At 39.3% G+C, this 27,820-nt stretch overlaps 1 protein-coding gene across 8 annotated transcripts in view; it reads right to left on the bottom strand.

Moving 5' to 3' along the window:
• Window positions 1-3,680: 3,680 nt before the first annotated feature.
• myo6a (myosin VIa) overlaps window positions 3,681-27,820 on the bottom strand; it is an 84,522-nt gene continuing 60,382 nt past the window's right edge. The window contains exons 17-36 of one of the 8 annotated variants that reach the window (XM_034917858.2): window positions 27,642-27,737; window positions 26,905-27,075; window positions 23,628-23,666; window positions 23,367-23,460; window positions 22,950-23,080; window positions 22,562-22,639; window positions 21,491-21,620; window positions 20,863-20,953; window positions 20,375-20,525; window positions 18,865-19,073; window positions 17,901-17,979; window positions 16,860-17,020; window positions 16,732-16,773; window positions 16,091-16,120; window positions 13,740-13,778; window positions 10,728-10,831; window positions 9,700-9,837; window positions 8,511-8,537; window positions 6,950-7,168; window positions 3,681-5,647 (exon numbers count right to left, since the gene is read on the bottom strand). In XM_034917858.2, the coding sequence (XP_034773749.2) occupies window positions 5,448-5,647; window positions 6,950-7,168; window positions 8,511-8,537; window positions 9,700-9,837; window positions 10,728-10,831; window positions 13,740-13,778; window positions 16,091-16,120; window positions 16,732-16,773; window positions 16,860-17,020; window positions 17,901-17,979; window positions 18,865-19,073; window positions 20,375-20,525; window positions 20,863-20,953; window positions 21,491-21,620; window positions 22,562-22,639; window positions 22,950-23,080; window positions 23,367-23,460; window positions 23,628-23,666; window positions 26,905-27,075; window positions 27,642-27,737 (2,229 nt within the window). In that variant the 3' untranslated portion in view covers window positions 3,681-5,447. The remainder of the gene's footprint in view (window positions 5,648-6,949; window positions 7,169-8,510; window positions 8,538-9,699; window positions 9,838-10,727; window positions 10,832-13,739; window positions 13,779-16,090; window positions 16,121-16,731; window positions 16,774-16,859; window positions 17,021-17,900; window positions 17,980-18,864; window positions 19,074-20,374; window positions 20,526-20,862; window positions 20,954-21,490; window positions 21,621-22,561; window positions 22,640-22,949; window positions 23,081-23,366; window positions 23,461-23,627; window positions 23,667-26,904; window positions 27,076-27,641; window positions 27,738-27,820) is intronic. The other 7 variants (XM_034917859.2, XM_034917860.2, XM_059023533.1 and 4 more) reach the window with 7 other exon arrangements.

Raw genomic sequence — 27,820 nt, 5'->3', positions numbered from 1 at the left:
TTTTCATTGTGCATTAAAATAGTTTTATTTTTCATTTATCTACACATCTTACCCCACAACTTCCAAGTGAAAAAAATATTCTAGAAATTTGTAGAAAATTAATTAAAAACAAAAACTGAAATAGCTCGGTTGGATAAGTGTCCACCCCCCTTGTAATAGCAATCCTAAATTAGCTCAGGTGTAACCAGTCGCCTTCAAAATCACACACCAAGTTAAGTGGCCTCCACCTGTGTTAAATTGTAGTGATTCACATGATTTCAGGATAAATTCAACAGTTCCTGTAGGTTCCCTCTGCTGGGTAGAGCATTTCAAAGCAAAGACTCATCCATGAGCACCTAGGCGCTTTCAAAAGAACTCTGGGACAAAGTTGTTGAAAGGCACAGATCAGGGGATGGGTATAAAAAAAATATCAAAGGCCTTGAATATCCCTTGTAGCATGGTCAAGATGATTATTAAGAAGTGGAAGGTGTACGGCACCACCAAGACCCTGCCTAGATCAGGCCGTCCCTCCAAACTGGATGACTGAGAAAGAAGGAGACTGATCAGAGAGGCTACCAAGAGGCCATTGGCAACTTTGCAAGAGCTACAGGCTTTTATGGCCAAGACTGGTCAGAGTGTGCATGTGACAACAATACCCCAAGCACTCCACAAATCTGGCCTGTATGGTAGGGTGGCAAGAAGGAAGCCATTACTCAAGAAAGCCCACCTTGAATCCTGTTTGAAGTATGCAAAAAAACACTCAGGAGATTCTGTAGCCATGTGGCAAAAAAGTTTTGTGGTCTGATGAAACTAAAATGAAACTTTTTGGCCTAAATGCAAAGCGTTATGTTTGGCGCAAACCAAACACAACGCATCATCCAAAGCACACCATCCCTACTGTGAAGCATGTTGGTAGCAGCATCACGTTATGGGGATGTTTCCCATCGGCAGGGACTGGGGCACTTATCAGGATAGAAGGAAAAATGAATGGAGCAAAGTACAGAGAAGTCCTTGAGGAAAACCTGCTGCCCTCTGAAAGAAAGCTGAAACTGGGACGGAGGTTCACCTTTCAGCATGACAATGACCCAATGCACACAAACAAAGCTACACTGGAGTGGCTAAGGAACAAAAAGGTAAATGCCCTTGAGTGGCCCAGTCAGAGCCCCGACCTAAATCCAATCAAAGATTTGTAGCATGACTTGAAGATTGCTGTCCATCAAGGAGTATGATGTATAGATAAGTGGAAAAAAATCCTAATTTAAATACATGAAACTCTGAGGCACTGACACAACAAAATTTGAAAAAGTTCAAGGGGGTGTAGACTTTCTATAGGCACTGTATATATACACTGAGTGTACAAAACATTAGGAACACCTGCTTTTTCCATGAAATAGACTGACGAGGTGAATCCAGGTGAAAGCTATGATCCCTTATTGATGTAACCTGTTAAATCCACTTCAATCAGTGTAGATGAAGGGGAGACAGGTTAAAGAAGGATTTTTAAGCCTTGACACAATTGACATGGATTGTGTACTGTATGTGCGCCATTCAGAGGGTAAATGGGCAAGACAAAAGATTTAAGTGCCTTTGAACGGGGTATGGTAGTAGGTGCCAGGCGCACCGGTTTGAGTTTTTCACGCTCAACAGTTTCCCGTGTGTATCAAGGATGGTCCACCCCCCCAAAGGACATCCAGCTAACGGCAGGCCAGTGGTCGAAAACGGATGATTGATAAAAGAGGCTGACACGAATTGTGCAGAGCAACAGATGGGCTACAGGTCTGATGAATCCCGGTTCCTGCTGTTTCACGCTGATGGGAGGACTAGGGTATGGAGAAAACCACATGAGTACATGCATCCATCATGCTGCGTGTCAACATTGCAGGCTGGTGGTGGTGGTGTGATGGTGTGGGGTGTGTTTACATGGCACACATTGGGCCCCTTGATAAAAGTGGAGCAACGTTTGAATGACACAGGATATCTGAACATCATTGCCAATCAGGTGCATCCCTTTATGGCAGCAGTGTATCCATCTGCTAATGGATTTTTTCAGCAGGATAATGCCCCATGCCACAAGGCTAGGATTGTCCAGGAATGGTTCCACGAACATGACAGTGAATTCAGCTTACTGCAGTGGCCTGCCCAGTCACCAGATCTCAATCCAATTGAGCATCTGTGGGATGAGATGGAACAAGCTATTCGGAGTAGAGATCCACTACCAACCAACTTGACACAACTGTGGGAAGCATTGGAGTCAACATGGGCCAGGATCCCTGTGGAATGCTTTCGACATCTTGTAGAGTCCATGCCCCAATGAATTGAGGCTGTTCTGAGGCAAAAGGGGGTGCAACTCAATATTAGGAAGGTGTTCCTAATGTTTTGTATACTCAGTGTATATATATAATATATATATATATATATATATATATATATATATATATATATATATATATATATATATATATATATATATGTGTATGTATGTATGTATGTTGTAATCTGGTCTGCAATGTTTCATGTGGACGGCTTCACCAATCCCATCATATGTGAAAAATAAAGTACCTCAACAACTTCTGAAATGAAAACAGGATGGTGCCTGTATATTTATTTTCTTTACAAAACAAAAAACTAACTCCCTTTGGAATACTGCCTATTCTATTGCAAGAATCAAACTATAACCAGGCGGCTAGTCCGTTTACCGGCAATCAAAATACTTTATTTGCTCTATGTTTCAACTCAAAATCGGCTTCCTGTCGTTTTTCCAAACCCCCACACCCAATAACCCACCTGAGGTTCATTTATATCTCCCCCAAGATCAGACGCAGCTGATCAGCATTTCCCATTATCTTTAATTAGTCAGTGCATTATTCAATTTAGGAGGTCTTTACCAAGATGGCTCCCTATTGCCTTCAGTCACAGTAACACGGAGTCCTAACAGGGTCCTAAAGCCTCCAGATTTTTGTTAGGATAGTACACTCCCTTACTATATATATATATATATATTTTTTTTTTATATATATATACACATACACACACACACACACACACACACACACACACACACACACACATATATATATATATATATATCATAAAAAAGCCAAACTCACATCAGTTACATTAAACACATTTGGTCGAATAAATAATAAATAATCAGCCCTGCAAAGTCTTTAAGGCAAGGAATTATTCTTACGGACAGCCAAAAAAGTAAAAGCTGAATACAAACCATGTCCCGTGTATGGAAAGCCTGCAAAATAACTCAAAAAATGATTGTGAAAATGAAGTCGCTCACACCAGCGCAGGCTCAGAGGTCAGCTTGATCGACTGCCACAATAAATAACAGCACTGTGGAAATCCCCCTTGATTTCATTAACCACCTGCCCGTGGTTATCCCAGCATTACCCCTTACAATAAGTGGCTGATGCAATCCAAAAGCATTCAGATCCAGCTGTTGCTTATCTGCTTTCTTTCTGCACGCCTTTTAAACTAATGCAAAAAGCCCAACACTCAATCTTTTGTTTTATTTTCATACTCCCTGTTATTTCCAATTCTAACTATGAATTGCTTTCTTTTTGCGTGCCAATTTCTCAACACTGTAGTCAGCTAAAACTGCGAATTTTAGCAATAATCTTGTTTTCCCACAACTATTGAAGTATTGACACTTGGCAATTCTTTACACAAAGTGGAACAGCAACATAAATCAGTGGAGTTAAACATGAAAGCATTTATTTTCTGCATCAGTACATCAGTTACAAATCAACATTCGAAAAGTGAAAAGGGCAAACTGCAGACTTGTTTTTTTAAAGGAATGATTGTAGTAAATGCATGGATATAGAACACATCAACATTATTAATTGACTATACATTAAATGACATCATTGAGATTGACAGTAGTAATCACTCATGTATTTCAAATCATAAATAAATAGCTAGGTGTGTACTGAGATGCTTCTTGCACACCACGGGACGAGGGTGTTATACAATCAGACTTGAACCGTTAACGAACTGTGCAGTTCAAGAGAAATGTGTCATCTTTTCTGATCTTGCATGTGAGATTGTCTCAAACAAATGCTTTTTTTGAACAGACATATCTTACCAGGCCAAGTTGTCATTATCCTTCCCAAACTGCAATTCAGGTGACATTTTTCTATGAGGACAGGACATATTGCATTAGCAGTAGCTATAACTATGTAGTATGTACTATACTATATTGAAAACAGAGTACCAGTCCTTTTTTCCTCATATAGATTGTTTTGAAGTTGTTCAATTTGAAATTTATATTCAGTAATATTATATTATCTTTGTATATATAAATATTTGTTTCCATAATATCCAAAAATAAATACAGGTTAGTGACACACTATCATCTCCAAAAGTCTAGACTGAAACTACAGTAACTTTTAAGCAGCTTTAGATTTAACGTATGGTCTTAATTCATCATCATAGTTGCTTTTAACCTATTCTTGTTTATTAAGAAAATGTAAAAAGAGCACCTGATAATTTTAACTTTTTTTATCAATAGGATTTTAATTCTGTATGAACTTTAATCTTTCAGAATCTACTATGATTTTTTCCCCTTGCAACAAATACACATTTTGGAAACTCCAAGCCCTAGTTATAAGTAACAGAAACAAAGTGTGTTCCAGTATATACATGCTAGAGTACGTGGTATACGATGCAAGCCACTAGAAAAGGCCTCTGAAATTCTATTTCAATTCAATATAACACTGCAAAGCCAGGACAACTTTGGGCACCATATAAACTTTTGAATTGATTAATGGATTAACAACACATTAGGGAAGAGTACAGTACATGTGCCATTTCAGTGAAAGCACATTCTTTGTGTAAGTAGGAGTAAGTAATATATAGGCTGATTTGAAGAACAAATCCAGCTGACAGCTCTAGAAAAATCAATGCAATGCCCAAATACGTTAAGGTAATCAAGATAGGCATCTTCTTGATTAAATCAAATGTAATCTAATCTATAGACTATGAACTATCCAGTGTGGGCTATCTAATGTACACTCTCGGTGCACCAGCATAACTCCAGGATGAACAGGTACAGTAACCCAGATTTGAGGATGTGCTTTATCAAGTAAATGCCCTCCTTTCTTTCAATATCAGGTTCTGTGTTTATATCCTGGATAGTGACCTCTTGGTTTCCAGTTTTATTATCAATAATAATACAAATTAAAAATACACACAAAAAGAGTTGTAAGACATTAGTATAGGTCAGGTCCAGCTGGTCAGTTATTGTAGAAGTTCACTGCACAAAGAACAAAATAACAAACAAAAACCCAGCATAACCCCCCAATAATTAACAAAATCAGTTATCATAAAACGTGGATGTCTCCAGCCTGATTATAGTATGTCTAAATGCCCTTTTAATGGGGAATACACTGTTCCCTTTAACCCAATTAAAAGGGTCATGTACACCACAAACTAATATTAGAGCTCAAGTAATGTGCCGTTTATTGGAGGAGATTCTGTAGCATTGCAGTAGCGTATGTTGGTCTGGCTTGCTTGCTTTCTATTGCATTTCGGAGGTACTGGATTCCCCCACAACGCTCCCAGATTTCTTCAAACTGCCTTGGCAAAATTTCAGCTCCCCGTTTTCGGGCAAGACCAGTCTCTTCCAGACTCAGCTCGCACATCTCCATGTCGTCCTTCCCTAGAACCAGAACACAGTCGCAAAGAAAATGTTCATAACATTCTCTTAAACCTGAGGACGCTCCAGATCAGTCCTTGAACTGCAGAGGACACAACTGTTCATTAAAGTGGAAAAATTACAAATATCTAATAATAATAATAATAATAATAATAATAATAATAATAATAATAATATTATCTCTTTTGCTACTGTTGCACATCAAGGCTAGCAGAGTGTACAGCTATGGACAAAAGCCCATAGCATCACCCAATAGAACTTAATTTTGTTTCAGTCCAATGAAACCTGCTGAGTAATGTTAGGTTAACATATTGAATTATATCCTGCTTTGTAGTTTTCCATATACTTAAGAAACTGAAACAAACCTGAAAAATGTGACATTTCAAAATCTAACATGAAATACTGTACTACTATTATGGCTTCCGGTAGACTTTTGCAATATCATTTTGTAGTTTCTTTGATTACATTATGTTAAATACAATATCTAAATTATGTTCATTATATTATATTATATACCGAGCGTCAAAAGAAACTTATCACTAGTATAACACATTTATTTAAAAAAAAAATGAGGTATATAAATGATTTGATGAAATGTTTTTGGTTTCTTTTTAATCATTCAATCATTCATCCTTGACCATGACACGCTTGAGTGGCTATTACTGAAGCAGATGCACTTAATCACCTAATTAGTGAGACAGTTGATTGGACACAGGATATGGAGTGATTTCAGCTGTTGAATTGCAAGCTTGAATAAAAGCAATAAAGAAAATCACAGAAAACAAAACAATATGCCTCGTCTGTCAAGAGAGCAGTGCCTTTGTGCAATCGGCACGTTGGATGCTGGACTAGGGCAGCGTACTGTGGCTCACCATCTTGGGTGCTCACAGCCAGCAATTTCAAACCTGGCAATACGGTATAACCAGACACACTCTGTCAATGACAGGCCATGAACTTGGGACCAAGAGTCACAACACCTGCCCAAGATCGACAGATCTTGGGCAGGTGTTGTGACTCTTGGTCCCCAGTCACTGCACCTGCTCTAAAACAGAGATTGTCATTTTTCGATCACGTCTAGTGTCCAGTGAATTTTATCCAAACATAAGTGATGTTTCTTTTGATGCTCAGTATATATGTATATGTATATGCACACACACACACACACACACACACACACACACACACACAGAGTATATATTTTAGAGGGAGGCAGACGGTAGCAGAAATAGTAACACGGTACTCGCATTTGTGCAACACTCTTTGCTTTGGAAGTGTAAAGTACATTGGATTATGTTCCTGGCATACCTGCCACAAGCATTATTGGCTGTTTGTCTGGATGGAGCTCCATCTGGCGGGCGATCCACGCCCCATCAAAATGTGCGTACCACCAGCCCTTCTTCTTGTTCTGAGGGTCCTTGTACTGGTCGGCAGGGCGGATGAACGGGATGCGGAAGTACCGCTGCTGCCGGTTCATGGAGATCTCCTGCTGCCGGGCTGGGAGCGCTAGAGCTGGGTTCTGCTGAGCTGCAGCGCATGAACAAAGACAGGTAAGCACAGTCTCTATGACGACCGGCTCAACACCAACCACAACAACACAGAGCAAGAAAGAAAGGGATAACAGAATAAAAGAGACCAATAATAAAAAGGTAAAGTAAGAATGACCAGATCAAGAAGAAAATGTTAAAAAAAAGGTCTAGGTAGGGATAAACACACACATATATATTTTATATATACAGTATGTGTGTATATATATATATATATATATATATATATATATATATATATATATATATATATATATATATATATATAGTACCCCTCCCTTAAACTTTGTCCATGATGCTTGCTGCTGAGATTATCATTTTCTCTATTGCTCTACCTGGCATCTATCTCGTTAGCAGGACTGTGTGGTTTTGCCATGTTTTGTCTCTTCCTGGATTTTATTTCTACCATTCAAACTGTTGACTCCAAATGCTTCCATATTTCCTCATGGATCATGTGGAGTCACAGAGTTGAAAGGTCATGATAAAACCACCTAAATGACATTTGTAGCCCTATGTACTGTAATGTAGGACAGCAAGACAGATGGTTTACTAAATTCAACACATTTTCAAAAGGCCAGGGAATCAGATTTCAGCTTGGACAGTGGGATATTATCAGGCAGCACACCACAGAGCATCAGTTGGTTTGGTTTTTCTTATATGAAGATTACTTGTTGTAATTTATTATTCCAGGGTAGAATGATGTCAAGTGTGATCTTTACCCAAGAAAGAGGCAGCCCTTGCAAGTCTTCCAGATTAACATGACATTCTTGTAGGTACAACCCAACCCTTTGCCTTATAGCTCCAGCACCACGACAAATAAAGGGGCCCCAAGGAGAAGAAAGACTGCCCATCCAAGCCTATTGCATATTTGCATGTCAGGATAAAAACTGGATTAAGATTTGACACATTACACAGTAAAGCACAGATGCAACATATATTGTGCTTGGGTTGCTATATTAAGAGATGTTCTGGTAAGCATTTTCCAAGTGCCTGTGTATGATGAATCCCCATCCAGTTCCAGTCCCCCCCCTCCACCACAGCAAAGAGTCCCAAACTTGCATATTCCCAGGGCTGCTACCTTTGATGCGTCACAGCGCACCATCATGACTGAGGCTCGAAACAATTAGTCATGGTGTTGCGCTTTATTGATCTCACTTTTTAATACTCATTTATTTTGCTGAAAAAGCAAGCTTAAAAGCAAGATCGGAGCACCACCGGCAAACGCTGATAAACAAAACCGCGGCAAAACACCATAAATCCCCCCCATGTAAACACAAGGGTTTAGAAATGTGTTAGAAGTTACATCACTGATTCGCACTTACATGAGCTTTTCATAAACGGTGCACATTCTGAAAATAAACATGGTATGGATGGAAACAGTATGATTACAATGTTTTTCACATATAAATGACACGCACTTGTACTGCTATTCAAGAATTTACAGCATTTTACCACATCTTATAACTAGGTGGATACTGAACTTTTCCAGTTTGCCAAAACTTCACAAATAGCATTGGACTGTATATGTATTTAATTGAAAACTTTTATCATTACTAGCTGCACTTTTATATATTGTTTTTAAAACGTTTATGCTGTTAAAACAATGTAACATTCAAAACTACAACTAACTGGGAAAAATGACCTTTACTGAAGAGAATGAATAGTCTGGGTGTATGTGTACAGGTGTGGTGCCTGTTTGAAGATTTTTTCAGGGATAATCTGGGATTTTCTCCCTGAACCAATGCTGGAACTCTCTCTCTACAGTAAGCTAATACATGTTTGCTAATGTATGTTACTAGCCACTTTTAAAAAAGTATTCTAATGTACAGACAGAGGAAATTGTTTCACAAATGAATTACAAACCTGTAATCTAGGTACGGATAAAACAAATATCGCACAATGCTGATTGAGTCACTTTTTGAAGATAGCAAAATAAACAATTTTAATCAAAACAATTTTAATTAAAACAATTTAAAAAATGCAAACAATGTTATGCCCTGCAGTAAGAGACAGAAAAAAAAAAATTGAAGAGAGGTTTTGCTGACATGCTGGATCTGCTTGGAGGCATCTATTCTGATTAGAAATAACTTCCTACTTAGCAGTCAGTGAAACAGATGTCTTCAAATATGCCTATAGCACTTTTACACAGGCTGTGCTTTTTCGAATACTAAAAACTTTTACAATTGTAGATTCACCTGCCGTGTACCGCAATGTCCCCAAAAGGTGTGTGTGTGTGTGTGAGATAAAGACATGCACATTACACACTGGGTACAGGTCATATTTAAAAATATACTGTCTATCAAGAGACCTAAATAAACTTGGGAGCCAAGGGTTTAAAACAGTTTGTAATGTTGCAGGTTTCATTGATAATGGGCCCTTTGCCATCAAAGGCCTTCATCAGCAATTAGTTTGAGACTTGCATTAACTATGCAGTTTTCCTCCTGGTCTATATAATAAAAATAAACCACAGAATCATATTCAAAGCACAGAATCAAGCCGTGCTTCCCTTACCATAGTCAGTGACTGATTTGGGAGCTCTCTGCTCGCTGTCGGTGTCAGTGTTGCGCTTCTTGTTCTTTGATTTCCATGCATGGTAGACCTTCAGTCTGCGGTGGAACTCCTCTCGGCAGGCTGCCAGCAGCTCGATATCTGCACAAGTACATGACAAGGGGCTTAATGCCAGCAACCGAGTAAAACGGTCTTGGAAAGTGTGTATTATTATAGAGGGAGGGAATAGAGACCTGGAGCAAAACAGAGCATTAAAAACAGATGCAATGGTACTGTCGGTACAGCAAACATTTTGGGTGCTTACTGTATGCTTTGTTACAAATACATTTAGCTTTATTTTACTGATGTTTTTTTATTAACTACAGTAGTATCACATTTTAATTTGCTTGCCAAATAAACACCCTTACTGCTGGATTAATTTAAGGATTTCATAAAACTGTAAACTGTGTAATGAAACTTCACAACGCACTGCAGCTTTCTGCCTTAGCTGATAAGAAATGAGCTATACTTTAGTCTCTGACAGTTACACAAATATCTTTAATATCCCAGTAACCGCTAACCTCAACCTCAGAACCCTTCGCATTTCAATGAAGGGTCTGTGGCATATCAGAACAGGCCCTAACCTAGTTATAACGAAACAGAAACGGGCCAGACAAATTGCATAAAAAAAGTACAATGAGCAATCTGTCTTCACTTGCGTTAAGCTCCACATTAGCACTGAAAACCCACGTTTGTTGATAAACAGATGTAGTTTAGGAGTACAAGTCTTGCTTTTTGCACTCAAGGTTATCAAGGCCCACACATTTTTAAGCAGTATCTTACAGCATGCTACTCTATGCGTAGGAAGTTATGTGAGGCTAGTTTGTCTCGCCTTACTCCCACGATACAATACTCATAAAGACTGTCCTTCCTTAAAGCAGTTTGCTGTCTTTTTTGGGAGCCAATCTACTCCCCACTGGAGTTTATTTATTGCTCTTATACTAGATTCAGCAAAATCATTGCAGTTAATTCCCACAAAACATGCTTTGTACCGCAGGAGGTATTGATGGCGTCACGGAGCTCTGCGTACTTCCACTTGCTCAGCTCATACTTCTTCGTGCCAACAGCAGCTTTGGTTGCTTGCACCTGTGGACCCCTGCAAACAGGAAAGAAAGCACTGACACTTTTAATAAGAAAGGTTAGCATGTGCTCAGCACACTGGAGTAGGGCAGCATCTCTCTTCAGTTTGTTGACCGTGGTATACATACAGTATGATCTTGTCGTCTGGTCACTGCTGCTTACATCTTAAAACACATGAGAGCACCTGGAAGCTGTAGTCAACAGCACCATGCGTGCAGAGTTAAGGTCTGGCTCTGATATCATTGGAAATTTGACCTGCCCTGGCAATGCATCAAAAACTGTTATATATGGGCTCCGGCAGGCATGCCTGTATGCAATTCAGAAAAAAATTGCCAAAGATATTCAAAGTGAACTGGCTGCAAGTGGGACTGGAGTTTCCATTTCAACCACAGGTAGAGTATTGCATGGTGAAGGTCTCAATGGTCGCAAGCCAAGGAAAAAGCCACTGTTAGGAAAGTGTCACAAGGACAATCGTTTAAAGTTTGCAATACGGCATCTGAATGATGGACATGAGTTCTGGACAAAGGTTTTGTGGAGTGATGAAACAAAAATCAAGCTATTTGGTCAATCCGATTGTCGTTGTGTTTGGAGAAAGTCTGGTGAGGCATTCAAAGAAAAGAACACCATAGCTACTGTCAAGCATGGAGGTGGTAATATCCTTCTATGGGGCTGTTTTTCCTCTAATGGGACATTTAGTTCCAATATATGGTAAAATGTATCCATAGCATACCAAAAGATAATGGCCAATCATATGAAACCCTTCGCTACAAAACTTGATTTAAAAGCGCAACTGGACATTCCAACACAACAACGATCCAAAGCACACATCAGAATCTACTTCAGAATGGTTAAAAAGAATACAATCAAGGTTCAGGAATGGCCTAGTTAAAGTCCCGCTCTAAATCTGATTGAAAAAGGCTGTGCACAAGACAAGTCCTTGGAATTTGAATGAACTGGAAAAAAAATCACTAAAGAATCATGCCACAAGCTCATTGACAAATATCCTCATCCACAAAAGCAAAACCTTTGCTACAAAACATTTTTTTTTATATAATGATTTGTTTTTGATACATTTCCATTGGGGTATGTATGCTGGTCCCCGGAAATAACTTCATCCTAATGTAGCAACACATGTAGATATTGGTTATTCATTATTGGTAATTAAGTATATGTGATGTGAAACTTACCCATTTAAATGAGGAGAAACTCCTCTCTTCCTCAGATTTTTGTGAATGTGCACGTAGTTATTTCCATATACAACACTTACTATTGCTGATGTACATTAGTAACAGATGACAGACTCAATTTGCATACAGTAGATTTAGGCCATGGTTATTAACTTTTACATATTACAATTAGCTCTAAATTTGTCTTACAATCAAAGAGTAAATTGTTGTATTATTATTCCTAATAACAACTATTAGTAGTTAACATTAAGTACGAGCGCTGCAGCAGCCTGTAATAATGTTGTCTGCTTTATGTGGGGCTTGAAAATGAGCCTTCCCTTCCACCTAATAGTAAACAATTAAAGAGACAAATCATTATTATTTAAATGGGACTTCCCATATATGCTTACTTCTTGCAGCTGTTTTTAATAAACAAACAATTAACCCACTTATGCTGTGTCTAACTAACATGTTTAAACATCTTCACAGTCATCATTTCCTATTCATGCTGTGCAGCATGTAATAGACAGCTTGCTACCACACTAACAGGAAGGAGTCACCTTGCTCCTACCACACTAACAGGAAGGAGTCACCTTGCTCCTACCACACTAACAGGAAGGAGTCACCTTGCTACCACACTAACAGGAAGGAGTCACCTTGCTACCACACTAACAGGAAGGAGTCACCTTGCTCCTACCACACTAATAGGAAGGAGTCACCTTGCTACCACACTAATAGGAAGGAGTCACCTTGCTACCACACTAACAGGAAGGAGTCACCTTGCTACCACACTAACAGGAAGAAGTCACCTTGCTGCTACCACACTAACCATATTGGCAGACATAGCCTTTCCATTAGGAGGCCCGGCTCTCGTCTGGGTTCCCATTCTTTCTAGAATACGCTGAACTTGGGACAGGAGTATTGCCCTCATCTTGTGCTCCAGCATCCGGTATTCATGTGAGCCGGCAGGATACAGAAAGCCCAGCAGACCCAATTAGTTACAGAGTCTGCCAGCTTTGAGCCGATTACCTACCACAGCCTACATGCTGCTCCGTCGCAACTACAGTAAAAACAGATAAAGCTCTAGTTTGTCACAATGCCGGTAACCCAGGTGACCACAACTAATAAGATTTACCAGCTTTGATCCAAAAGACAACGTGCATGCAGTGTCTGTCAGCAAACAGCTCTATAATGAAGGAGAATCAGGATCCAACAGGATCCATAGCAATCACTACATACTGAAGAAGAAAAGCAATTGATAAACTGAAACCCTCACTATTTTAATAATCAGCTACAACGTTTCGGCTTCCGCCTTCTTTAGATAGCTTTTTAAATGTAACAACACCACTCTATCTGGCTATTTAATACAATTTTGTATACAAGTCGTGGTTGCTTTTCTGACTGGGAGGTCGGTTAAGGACGTTCGGGTGCCAATTTGATGACATTAGTTGTGTTTTCACACGTAACAGGAAAGACCACAAGAAGGTCTTCCCTTTGTGAAAACATGAAAAGGTGCATAGTTTGATTAAATACACACTTCCCCCAAATTACAAACATGTGCTTATTCCATCATTCAGTGATCCAAACAAACAAACAAAAAATATATATTTCAATTGCAGGCATGCACCATGAATTAAATCTAAATTATAGGCATGCACTGTGAATTAAATCTCAATGATTGCCCTGTGTTTTAATTAGTTATTTTTTGTGGATTGTGAAGATTGTGTTTGACAAATGAAACTCAGTCTCGTTACCCACCTAGACAGCAGCTCACACATTTCTTTGACCATTTCTTCCCTAAAAGGACAGGGCAAGGACAGCACACAAGAAAATATGTGTTATAAAATACAAGTTTTAGGATGTCGGCTGAGATGATGTTGGGATGCTTTGTGGCAATCTTTACAGGCCTTATTTATGTAAAGTGTTCCCTAAATAAACACCTTCATGAGATACAAAACATGTATTAAAATATTTATTCCTAAACCCCCCACAAATAACCCATAAAAAAAGTATTTTTGTTTTGTAGGCTGTTGTAAACCATTGTTATCCTATTGCCTCTATGGCCAGAATACTTGCAAGCAATATAACAGAGGATTAAGTATAAGGTTAGAGGAGATGGTTTTACCCCCAACTTACTAAAAACAGGCAACCTCAGTGACATCCTCTCAGTATCTTTAGCAGAACACTAATTTGAGGTGGAAGAGGAGGGTCCTTGGTCAACAGTGGTTTATGAACACAGAACACAGACTTGTGCTTTAAATTGCAATCCTATATGTAATCCTGTAGCTTGTGCTGTGCCAACTCCATATCACTTCTGGGTAACACTTTACATTAAGTGTCTCCAATTACTGTTACTTAGTAAATACACGTGCAGGTACACATTATTACAATGTTAGTATGCATAGTTACAATGTACTTAATGTGTACATTTTATTGCATGGTATAACTCTAAACCTAATTAGAACCCTAACCCTTTTCTGATGGAATTGTGTACTTACATATATTGTGCAAAAAGATTTACACATGAAGTACATTGTAGCTATGCATAATAACATCTATCTATTTTTATATAGCGCCTTTCATAGTGGACCACCATCACAAAGCGCATTACAAGATACAAGACTACTATTAACACTAGAACCACCGCGGCAGTCATTTTGACGGTTTTCACTTTTAAAATTTAAATTACTCTGTGTGCATGAAAGTTATGCAGTTGTAAATTCTTGACTTTTCCTAAATACATGTATTAAATACCGACAGCGTTTGAAAGAATCGCAAAAATAAAAGTTATAAGCACTTCTACCTAGAACCGCCAAAAGCCGTCATTTTGACAGCTTACTACAATACATGCTTTTATTGTTAATATAACCTACAATAGGATATTTTTTATATGTATACAAGCCAGTTTGTTATCTGTACCTCCACTGAGGATACAGCAGTATGTATTTGAATGGAATATTGCTTGAAGTCTAGATATTTGAATAACACATATCTATTGTAATCCTATCAATTCCTTGGAGAACTGCCGTCTGGCTGTCTACGTGAGCATATATAGTCTGTTGTCTTATAATATTACTATTACAAGAATTTTTTTAGAAATCTTGAGATTTTTGCATTTTGATTTGAGAGCAACTACAGATACATTTATTTGCCTTGGCATCAGAAATTTGGAACGACTTCATTGAAAACAGCATTACCTACTTCAAGCTAAAAATCAAACATTACACGGACAAGCAGCTGTTTCCGACAAAAGCACGGCGTCGCTGGACACAATACATGTCAAACAAACCTGTCAAATTTGGGATCAAGTTTGGCCGGCAGTGGACCCTACCCCTACCTCTGCAAAGATGAAACTCGCGCAGCTGGTCAGAGACTGGATGACAATGTGGTACTTAGGCTGATGTAACCGTACTTAGGAAAATGGATAAATGTTACCAATTACCATTTTTTTATTTCACTGTAATTAGCAAAACAGTTTCCACCATCTGTGCAAAACTTAGTACTCAGTGAAAGCAATCACCATTGTCCAGTTGCTGTATTTCACAATGTACTGGACAGGGCAGCCATCAGTTCCTTCGTTTTGTACAAGGAATGTAGTGGGGCAAAATATCAGTAGGAGAGATTTCATCTTATTTTATTATAGTTTTTCATTTATTGAAGTCATGCGTTATATGTGCTGATTTTGAAAATAAAGCCTTTTATGTTCATTTTTACATTTAAATACAGTGTTTCTGCTATGCAAATGTTAAATACGATGTTCATGAATATATATTTTGAGTTGTTTAAAATGTACCCGTCAAAATGACTACTACCAGCGGTTCTAGGTAGTAGCATAAACCCGGCGGTTCTTGAGTTTAGTGACATGTAATTGAAAGCTGAGGACCGTGAGTACGCTTACCTGACTCACTAAATGAGATCAGGTATCACGTTTCAGTCTTCCTATCTTCAAATTGTGGACCAAACAATGCTTTCCTTGGCATATACTGTATAAATGTGATATTTTAAAACAAATAAATAGAAGACAGGCCAACAATGATTCTCCACACAACTCTAATTGCAAACTGCTCAAAAAAGGGCATGAATACATATTAAAATATTTAAAAACATACATGGTTATGTTGGTTGGGGATCCACCTGCACTGTAAACAGAAGAGAATGCGGTTAGTCTGGAAAGGTCATTCCCAAACAGAGAAATTGTGGATTTTTATTTTTTTTTGTATATGATTTTTCTGCAGGGAAAGGATTGTAGAATTAAATTCCTTCCTGCAAATTGATTAGGACCACCCACAATTAAAATGCTTGAAATGATTGTGTTGCATTGCACTGTATACCCATTCTTAATCCTAGTATAATAATTATTATTATTATTATTATTATTATTATTATTATTATTATTTGTTGTTTATTTAGCAGACGCCTTTATCCAAGGCGACTTACAGAGACTAGGGTGTGTGAACTATGCATCAGCTGCAGAATCACTTACAAATACGTCTCATCCAAAAGACGGAGCACAAGGAGGTTAAGTGACTTGCTTAGGGTCACACAATGAGTCAGTGGCTAAGGTGGGATTTGAACCGGGGACCTCCTGGTTATAAGCCCTTTCTCTTTAACCACTGGACCACACAGCCTCCTATAATAATAGATTTAGTTGGCAGATTAAAAAGGTTTTAGGGCATGCAGGCGGTGTAATTAATTGCATTGGGTGCTTCACAGAATGGGGGTTTTGTTGAGGGTAGTTTTGTATTCTTACGTGGCTTTGAGAGGAACCGGAGTAACCGTTGCCATGCCGTTACTGGGAGGAAAAAATAAAACAAGATGCATTACACAGGAATCTGGATGGGAGGCTTGTGACACTGACCAGGTGGCCTGAATGCTTACCTGCGCAAAGCTGAGTCCAGCTGTGTCTCTTCAGTGATGAGCTCAGACTCGCTCTGGGCAATTCTCATTGCCAGCTCTCGATCCCGGCGCTCCTGTTCAAGGACTGCTTGTCTCTGAGTCTCCTCCTCACGCTCAGCAGCTAACTGCATCTCTAGTTCAGCCTGGCCAGGGAACAGCATGGCAATATTACAACATGAGTGTCATGAGAAAATCAGATCAGCATGACCTGCATCCACTGTAGCAAGTACTCATAAAAATCAGATCAGCTTGACCTGCATCTACTGTAGTAAGTGTGACGTATGAACATAAATGGACTATCAAGCCTTGCTATGACCATATAAATACATTTAAATCAACCGTGCTAAAACAATTTTTTCAAAACCAAACAAACGGATTAACCATCTTTTTTTTTTTTTTAATCTAAAGGTGGCCAAATTAAGCATCCTAAAGTTTATGTAATGCAATTTGTGATTAAAAAAATTAGGGACTACAGTAGTGTATTGTCCTAAACAGTAAATCTATAAATTATGAGAACTTCTAATTATTCCTACTACCGTAACATTCAATTACCTCCACTTAGCAAGCGTATCTCCACAACAGGCACACAATGTTAGTGTGCTAGTAAAGACGGTGTGGTTTCTAAAGAACTGCTTCAAAAGACCATTTGTTTTTCAACAAAATGAAAATGGATTCAATAGTTAACTGGACATGCAGCGTATGATTGGAACCTAAGGTCCTGGAGTATGCACCACTATTAGAAATGCACTCTTTTTGAATACAAATGATGGCCAGTGTAAAGGAAGCTAGAAAATTGAATTTTAATGTAAAATCTTTCTGGGGAATGAAAATGACAGATAAACACAATGAATAGAATACAGCACTTAAATCCACGTGTTTGATGTAATGTTTGTAAATGGCCTTCAGGGTCATTCCAAGCAGAGGACAGCAGCATTGTGAAAGTGTGTTTCATACATAAAACCTCAGAAACAAGCACTTTTCTAAATGAGATCTGCTGTGCTGTGCTTTATAAACCGCACTAACCTGGAGGCGCTTCTCCTCTTCCTCTCGCTTCTTCCTCGCTTCTTCCTCTTGCTTTCTCTTTGCCTCCATCTCCGCTTTCCTGAAGAGTAGACAGATGCAGTGAATGAGACACACAGACACCCAGCAGTGTACATGCATGTTCTTTGGGTGTCGGAAACACTTGTTAGCTTATAGTACTGCGTAGAGCAGGGGTGGACAAAGCTGATTGTTCGAGTCCAGCTCTTTGTCATGTTTCAAGTTGTTTAATTGAACCATGAAAGCCTCCACCCAGGCCCTAAGGAACTGTAGCTAAATGATTCCATGTTACCTAATAAACCTGGAGTGGAATGGACATCCAGGACTTGCATTGTCCACCCCTGGGGTGAAGGAGTAATGTACTGTATGCTGTACAAAAAGCATATTGCTGCTCTAGAATGAGTGCAAAGAAGAGCAAATAGAATTATTCCTGGTTTGAAAGGCAAGTAATATGCAGACAGGCTCAAAGAACTGAATATATTCGATCTTGAACATTTTATTTTCTGTTGAGAATTTTACCTTGTGTTGGCAAGCACTGCTGGGTACTTTTTGATCGATGATTAGGGTACAAACCTGTGCTTTTTTTTTTTTCTCGGTCAATCTTACAATTGGTCTAATTTATTGTTAAAAGGTTTAAAGAAAGTTTACATTTACTTCCTTTTGAGATCCACCGTTATTGCCTGTTCACCAATTAAAGGTTGCTAACATTCTTATTTATCTTTTTCAATGCTGAATTCACTTGGCAGTAACCCTTTTCACTCCTGTGTTGTAAAGCAGGAGAGGATAAGGCCTGCCACCCTGTAACCCTGCTCCTGGGTGACAGGCCTAACCCTTTTCACTCCTGTGTTGTAAAGCAGAAGAGGATAAGGCCTGCCACCCTGTAACCCTGCTCCTGGGTGACAGGTGTGAGGATCAGTGGAAACCCTTCAGCACACACTCTGCTGCTTACAGGCGCCTGTCGTCCTCCTCCTGCTTGCGGTGACGCTCCTTTTCCTCGGCCCTCTGCCTCTCCCGTTCCATCTCCTCCTGGATCCTCCGCAGACGCTCTGCCTCTTCCTCCTCCTGCTTCTTCCTCTGCAGTGCCCCCAGCATCCCCTCCGAGCGCTTCACCAGCACCTCGTGCTCCTTCTCGATCTCCAGCCTCGTCATCACAGTGCCCTGGGAGGGACCAGCGGGACATTCAGTCACGACAGCAGTTTTTCTAGTAAATTGCACCCAGGAGTCAACACTGGGGGAGTTTCCATGTGTGTTCTAATTTTTCTCAAGACATTGTGCTCAAGCCAACTGAAAAAAAGCCCTATACATTTCGGGTTTCTATTGGCTCAGTTTATTTTACTTGAGAAGACCCTCTTTTCACCTGACGTCATGAAATTGAAGGGGACAGGAGGAAGTCGATATGCAAATTAAGCCATGCATAGCGTTGTCACGCTGTTTTTGAAGAGAACAGGTACACCAGAGAATCTCACCTGGAAATCTATGGTTGTCAGGTGACGTCTTGTTTGAGTGAAGCTGTTTAAAGCACAGTGTTAAGCTCATGTAATAAAGCTGTGGATCTGTAAATGCCTCGTGCCTGGCTGTTTAATAATATGTTTTTACTGCCCTTGCCCAAATTGTTTTTCAAATGTCCATTGGTGGGGTGGCATATCGTTAGTAGTGAATAATATTTAAACTAATTTATCACACGACTTATTAATTAAAGGAAAACGTGCATGCGAATCACCACTTCACGTGTAAATAACCACACATGGAAACTCCCCCATTGTCAATTAATAGTGACCCAATGTGTCTCCAGAGTTGTTTTCTTAAATGTCAACGTGGTCTGTGATATAAACAAACTGTTAGGTTTGCAGAATTGCCTTAATAAACTTATCAAACAGGTCACGACTTAGTCAACATAAGGCTAAATAGAAAGTAACTTCAATAACTAACAGGTTTTATAATAGTCAAACATATGTAGTATATCAAACAATAAAAGCCTTTCTTGTTTTATATATGAAAGATTCAACTAAATTATTAGTTTTATGGGCTTAAACAAGAAAAAAATACTCAAAAAGAAGTAAACTTTTTTAAAAATGGCAACACAAATGCTAAACCAACTATAGACATTCTGAGAACTAGACATGTCTGTGTATTACAAATGGAGATGTATTGCAAGAAACCTGAGCAAATTATCAGCACTTAAGGACTCCTACTGCTTTAGAAATTCAAATACAGAATTCCCTCGATTATTTCCCGATCGGATAATTCAATAATTCGGATAATTACTGGCTTGATCATAGTGACTGTAAACGGTCAGCGTACAATACATTGTGATTGAAGAACCCTTCACTAATTTACTGCTTTAAGAAGTTCACCGTTTTCTGTTGTGCAAGTCAGGTAGCTTTAACTACAAGAACTGTAATAACGTCAATGCTGGGAATATTTTGTACATATGTATAGGAAAAAATAAAAGAGTTTACCTTAATTTTAGCCATCAGGGCATTGATGGATGTTTCTAGATCTTGAACCTGTTTGCTCATCTCCTGCTTGCCCTCCTTCAGAGCGCTCACTACTTCTGTAAACTTGTCTATTCTCTTCTTTAGCGTCTGCACCTTTACCAGACCATCAATGCTGGAGGACAGAGATATTACCACAGTTAAAAAAAGAAATGCAACTACGGGCTTGATTTGATACCCTTGCATACCCCACAGCTCTTAAGAACATTTTAAAGTAAACGCGAATCCAAATGTTTGCACCAATCACTTATTTTTAGATTAAGTCCCAGGATAGCCACAGATAGGTGGTTGATGCAATCCAGGGGTGCTGTAAAATGCTCTATACCATCCAGTGTCACTAACATGTACCATAATACAATCTATCCCTTATGTCAAGATTTGAAGCATATTAGTTAGATATAGATATATAGCTATAATATATACTAGTACGTTCTTTTTGTGTGTTTTTTTACCGTGGTTTGTGCTTTTTCCTGCAGAGCCACATGCGAACAGTCTTCTGCATCTTAATGCAGGCAGTTGCCCGGTATTTCATCTTGTTCTTCACTGTTGGAGAGCAGCCAACATTTACAAAGAGTTTACAGAGAAAAGGGTGTTATAGCAAAAAGAGATAAAAAACAAACAAATCCATTCAGAAGGATCAAACCCAAGCCAGTACAGCACAGATTACCCGCCTATTCCATCTTAGTTTCATCAGGCAGATCACATGGAGCGCTATTTTCTTTGAAGCCATGACACAATAATGAAAGGTTCACATATATATTCCGTTCAGTTTAAGAGACGTGTGTCATTGTTACACAAGACACAATTCTAATGTATTTTACCCCAGTATCTTCCACCTTTGTTGCTTAGGAGAGGATGTATTTCTCTCCACAGAACTATCAGCATGACCCAAATCCACCACTTCAAAAACCTGTGCTGAAGAATGTCCTCAGCAAGGTTCGTGACATTTGAATATTGGATAGGCACTTCTCTAGGGACATGTGGAGTGTGGTGTACAACACATCCTGCCTCCTCCACTAAATACCAGCATTTGAAAAGCAGTGGAGCCTTGTAAGCCCTTCAATACAAAGCACTACATACACTTGATGACAGAGAGGGCACACCACTGAACCTTCTTCCAGCGACTGCAGAGGAGCCACTTATTGACACGCTTCACCAATTCTGCCAGGTGATCGGGGTCGGACTTCATGATCTGATCGAACTCCGCAAACTGAAAGAGGGGAAGCCAAGTTAACAAAACACGTCTCACTTACAAAACAGCATTGCAGAACATGTCGCAGCCAGCCTAAGAAATGTAATAGCAACACAGGCACTTTATAAAAGGGTTGTGCCAATCCGATGGCCCTCAATTGATAGAAGTTTAAAAGGAGGCACTCCTAAAAGGTACTAAAGTAACTCATCTGTGCATAAGCACGTTCCCCGAATTTCATAACAACCCTTAATAATGGAGTAGTAATAATAATTAAAAACAACATGTCTCCAAGTTTTTTAACCTACCAACACATATCAAGTCAAATAAATAAATTCCAGGTAATGTGAATGTTATATGTTATTATTATTATTATTATTATTTATTTCTTAGCAGACACCCTTATCCAGGGTGACTTACAATTGTTACAAGATATCACATTATTTTTACATACAATTATTTTTTACAAATTATTTTTACATATAATTACCCATTTATATAGTTGGGTTTTTACTGGAGCAATCTAGGTAAAGTACCTTGCTCAAGGATACAGCAGCAGTGTCTCCCAACTGGGATTGAACCCACAACCCTCTGGTCAAGAGTCCAGAGCCCTAACCACTACTCCACACTGCTGCCCTATATGTGCCATTTGGTGCAATTAAATAATTCTATATACAGTCCAACACAAAGTGTTCATCTTTACTTGTACACACCAACACAGCTTGCAATGAAAATGGCACACATTGCAGAAATATAGATACACTTTGACAGTTTATGCAATGACTACTGACTTAAGATTGTTATTTCTCATTGTATTGATTATAGAAAATAAAAACAAATTACCTTAGCCTTATAACCTGTGAAACATATTGAAATATACGCTACATGGTGCACATGTAAAACAGAAAATATACTTGCAGGTTAGATATGTTTACAATAAGTAAACATATTGTTTATGTTACCTTGCCAGGTCTGAAGAATACCCTCGTTAAACCAAACTTGTAATCATTTTCATTTAATCCAAGTGCTTTGAACAAAGCCTGAGGGAAACAAAACAAAACAAAAAGAGAGTTCATTCTGAAACACAAAAATACAGAGTTAATACATTTAACTTAAATTCTTTTGTAAGCCCTTAAGGTACACAAGGAATTGAGCGGTTGTTCAAAATGGTTTCTTCTTAAAATACATTAGAGTAACTCAAGTATCACGACTAAACTGACAATTTGGATAACCAGATCCCACCTTTCAGTAGATTTTAAACCCTTTTACGTGCACCTCATTGCAAACAAAGTTAAAATTGTGTCACATGTACCTTAAAGGGTTAAATAAAAAGGAAGAGAAAGCAATCACCTTGCAGAACAGCCTGGGGTCCAAGCGCGTCAGCTTGGCTGGCATGTACTTCTTGTACATGTTGTAAAGCTCGTGGAATGGAGCTCGGGATGGGAACCCACCCTGCATGAGATCCAACACTGACACCATACCTGTGAAAGAAGCAGAGAAAACCAACATGACTGCTGTATGACTACTCGTGCATCTACAAACATGTCCTCTTCTGCATTTCAAGCACTCACTGAGTAGTCAAACACTAAAAGGCACGTCTTCTCACCTAAATGTTTTTTTTTTTTGTGACATACGACCGATAAGACTGACAATTATTGTATCATTGCATTCTATTGTTTTCAGAACAGTTTAGCATCTTTGATTCACGCACAACTGGGTGTCTAAAGGAATCTGACAAAAAGTCGCTCCAAAACTTTTTGTACAAACCTGAACACTGCAGCTGGGAAAGAATCTGGGCCCCTTCAAACTGGTGGCTCACCATCTTCAGATTGGGTTTGACACAGCGAATGAAACTGGATCCCTATCACAGGAACATGCACAATAAATGGTGTGAGACAAATCACAGGAAATCAATCATTAATCACAACCAAACCCATGAAATGTGAAATTAGGTTTCAGATGACAAGAATAATCATTCTCTCCTCTGAGACTGCTGGGTAATCTGAATGGGATTATAATAATACTCACCGTACTGCGGAGCTTTTCAAGCAGAATATTTAACTGGGTCTGTAACACAAAAGCAAAGTTTTCCGGTTTAGAGTATGGTGGGAGGCACGGTCACACATGCAAAACAGCACAGAGGAACATGTTGCACAGTTTCAATCAGCATCATGCATGCTGGTCCGCACTCGAAGCTTGATACACAAAGGATGCCATGCAGTGTATGGAGTGCAGTTAACCCTTTTTTGTTGCCCAACTCCACATTCCTCCCTCAAAGGAGTGACAATGATGATCTACTGCAGGTTGATTTGTACGCTGGCTTCACAGACTCTGAAGAGCACTACTGTTGGAATTCTGTATACCTAAGGTAATATTAGGCAGTGCAGGATTACTCCTAACCAGGGTCTCTGAAACCTGTGAAAAAGGCAGTGTGCCTATTTTAATGGCAGCGTGCTTATATTTTTTCAGAGACGTCCCAAATGCATGGTAGCTGCTGTTAGATGAATACGTTCTAAATATAGTGGTTCTGAGGTGCAAACTGTGGGTGAATCTTTGATTACAAAGAAAACATTATTATTATTATCATAACCCTGGTTCCCTTTAAGACCTGAAACCTGATATCAAAGCTGCTTGCATAGCCTCTGTGACACAGTCATGCCTGCCCCGAGATAAAAGGACTGCACGCAGAGATCTCAGCGTAATTTTTCCTTCAAGCCTGCTGCAATCATGGACACAGAGACTTTGAAGGTTAATGGTTACATTTCTAGTTCAGGCAACCAGGGTAATAACCTAATGTTCCCTTTCAAGTACGAAATATAACCATTACCAGATTCAGTCTGTAGAACCTAGTAAAGGTATGGGGAGTAGCCCACACTTCTGCATTGCAAATGTCCTTGAAAGATGCACCCTGGAATAAAGACCACGAAGTTGCCATGCCCCTGGTGGAGTGGGCAGTGAGCTTCTCTGGAGGGGGCAAGCTGGCTTGCTCATAGGCAGTCGTGACTATATCGGTTATCCATTTGGACAGCCTCTGTTTAGACAGGGCTTGACCACGGGACTTCGCCTCATAGCAGACAAAACAATTTTCAGACTGCTTCCAAATTTTTGTCCTGTCAACGTAATACGCTAATGCCCACACAGGACAGAGTATGGAGCTGCTGCTCTCTGTCAGACTGGAAAGGAGGTGGATGAAAAGCCTCCAATCCACAGACTGGTTGGCATGAAATGCTGGGATAGACTGCGTCACAGGCTCTGCAAGCAGCTTTGATATATTTATTCAGGTTTCAGGTCTTAAAGAGGTTAATACCCATGCAATGTAATGTAACATGTAATCCTTTGATATTCATGTGGTTCCTTTTAGGAAAATTAATTACAGTTGTATAATTATTAATGGGTTTAATTTAGCATAAGTATTGGTTTAATCAATCTGCCTACATGGTAAATAAGTATTTCTCCCCTAGAAACAGCTGCAGCAAGAGAGTCTCTTTGTTTGAAGTTGCAGTGATTGCAAATACAGCAGCACACAAGCCCTTTAGAAGCTGTCTGAGCGACACAATCCTTTAAAGAAGGGTGAGGGGCACTGAAAGGGTTAACCCACTCAGCTCCAGTTGCTCTGGGTTTCTGTTGTAGATGCAGTGCATTTCAGACACAGTGCAGTTACCTGCCAAAAAACCCTACAGCTCTCTCATTTTCTCTTTCTCTCATTCTCTCTCAATGTCTCTAGCCATCCTGAACTGGAATTATCAAGCAAAACCCAACGGTCTTGAGGAAATGGAGTAGGAAACGGGTGGAGGTCAACTTTAGGAGAATGGAAAATGAAGAAAGGACAAAAGTAGAGGGGGGATAAGAGATCAAGGTTACAGACAAAGGAGAACAAAGAGCAAGGTCTACACATGAAAATACCCCGACTGTTTCTGCAAGACACTAAAAAATGCTTGTGCGAACAAATTTAGGTGCACGTGTGCGACTAGAAATTCCTAAAGGTTGACTATAAAAAGAAACGTGTTTTTTTTTTCAGCTGAAAGTATAAAACAAACAAATAAACAAACAAAAAAAACTCTCAGTCGGATCTAAACTCTCATAGCTCAATCCTAATGTACCCTGGGAATGTAGTTTATTGGTGTGCACTGCCCACTGTTAATCACACATTAAAAACTACAAATCCCATACCCTGCCAATTTCACTGCTTTATCAGTGCGATGGCTACTCGTTTCCAGACAGTCTGAAAACTTGTCAAACCAAGATTAGGGAAATAACAAATTATTTTCATGTGATTGGACAGGTTTCAAAAGAATACCACAATGAACAAAATTCAGATATGTCGGCGTTTTTACAAGCCATGAAGGTATGTCAGAAGGTGAAAGCAAACAGGGAACTTCAAGAAGGGCTCTTAGTTACAGCATGTTCACAGTTGTAAGTAGCAAAGGAACATACAAGTTCAACCAACAGTGGCTAAGATTTTCCCTGGCTTAAGTCTGACAATGTTAAAAAAAAAATCCATGTTTTGCACATTTTGTCAAGATGTCAGAGAACTGATGGCAGGCAAGACTGCATTTTTAACAGGGAGCCAGTTCAAACGTGAAAATATAATAAAACACAGTGCCTTTAAATTTCAGTGTGCGCCTATGTTAAATTTAGGCGCACATGTGCCTAATAAAAGGTTAGCGCTGCCTACACCAGGTTTCAAGACTCAGATGGAAAATGCTGGTAAGTTTCTGTTTTATAACTACCTATGCTTCATATTAAAAATGCTTTGATTGCGCGGTTGTTATGTTTTTGTTGTTGTGGTTGTTTTGTTTTATTGTTGCTATCTTACGTACTGGACACTATTATATTAAATCCCACTAATAATTGTTGGTCGTAGCTTACTGGTGGATCAGAGGCCGTTGAGATCCGCCAAAATGGATCGCAGGGTTTGGTGTATTGGCCACCACTGCCAATAATACAGGTAATAAGTTCATGGCCAGCATTTTAATATGTATACGAAGAGACTGTGATTCTGTAATGAAATTTGCTGAAAAAAGCATGGTTCACATTTGACATATTCTGTACAGTAACCAAATACAAAAAATGTACAACAGACTGTAATTTAAAATCGTCAGAGCAACACATTGGTACCGCTCAGCAGGACTTTCAAAGCTTAAAACAATGTTACATTTGGATCTGACTGAATTACATTATGCACAAATCCATCCCATACCTGCTTTACTTTAGAAACTTTGTAAAGGACAAGAAACTAACAATAACTCAGCCCCCTCTACCGGGATACACAACAATACACAAAACAATTGATGATTTATCTTACCTTGAATTTGTTGCCAACACTAATGAAGCTCAGTTTCCCAGCTTTTTGCTTCGAGTCCTTGCTGTTATTGGAATTCTCAAACAGTTCCCGTACAAATCTATCCTTGGACTCGGACACCAGGTACTCCAGAGACATGTGCAAGGCGTCATTGTTCTTCTCCACAAACTGGGTCTGGAAATCAAGCGTGCACAGCAGCCTTTTAACAGGGACCTAAGAGGAAACGTCTTGTTCCTGTCTACACAGACTGGGTCTGGAAATCAAGCGTGCACAGCAGCCTTTTAACAGGGACCTAAGAGGAAACGTCTTGTTCCTGTCTACACAGACTGGGTCTGGAAATCAAGCGTACACAGCAGCCTTTTAACAGGGACCTAAGAGGAAACGTCTTGTTCCTGTCTACACAGATTGGGTCTGGAAATCAAGCGTACACAGCAGCCTTTTAACAGGGACCTGAGGAAACGTCTTGTTCCTGTCTACACAGACTGGGTCTGGAAATCAAGCGTGCACAGCAGCCTTTTAACAGGGACCTGAGGAAACGTCTTGTTCCTGTCTACACAGACTGGGTCTGGAAATCAAGCGTGCACAGCAGCCTTTTAACAGAGACCCAAGAGGAAACGTCTTGTTCCTGTCTACACAAGCATGAGAACATGGAGCTAGCTGGCTGAAACATGTCAAAGCCATGTGTACTGAGTACTGGGCTGTCTAAACAACAAGCACATGTATTGTGGAAGTTGACATACTGTTTCGTAGCACACAGCCCCAGCAAAGTGCCTGATAATGAAGCCCTCATCATCTCGGATGTTCCTATGAACGGTCAGTTTGGACTTCCTTGGAATCTAAAATAAAAAAAATATATATATATATATACAAAATAATAGTGAGATGGAGCCTTCCAAGTAATGCTGGGACAAAGAATATC

Source organism: Acipenser ruthenus, chromosome 5 (assembly GCF_902713425.1).
Source record: "Acipenser ruthenus chromosome 5, fAciRut3.2 maternal haplotype, whole genome shotgun sequence".
Classification (NCBI taxonomy): Eukaryota; Metazoa; Chordata; class Actinopteri; order Acipenseriformes; family Acipenseridae; genus Acipenser; species Acipenser ruthenus.
Note: the sequence above shows the minus strand (reverse complement) of the source record. Positions and strands in the feature narration are given on the sequence as shown.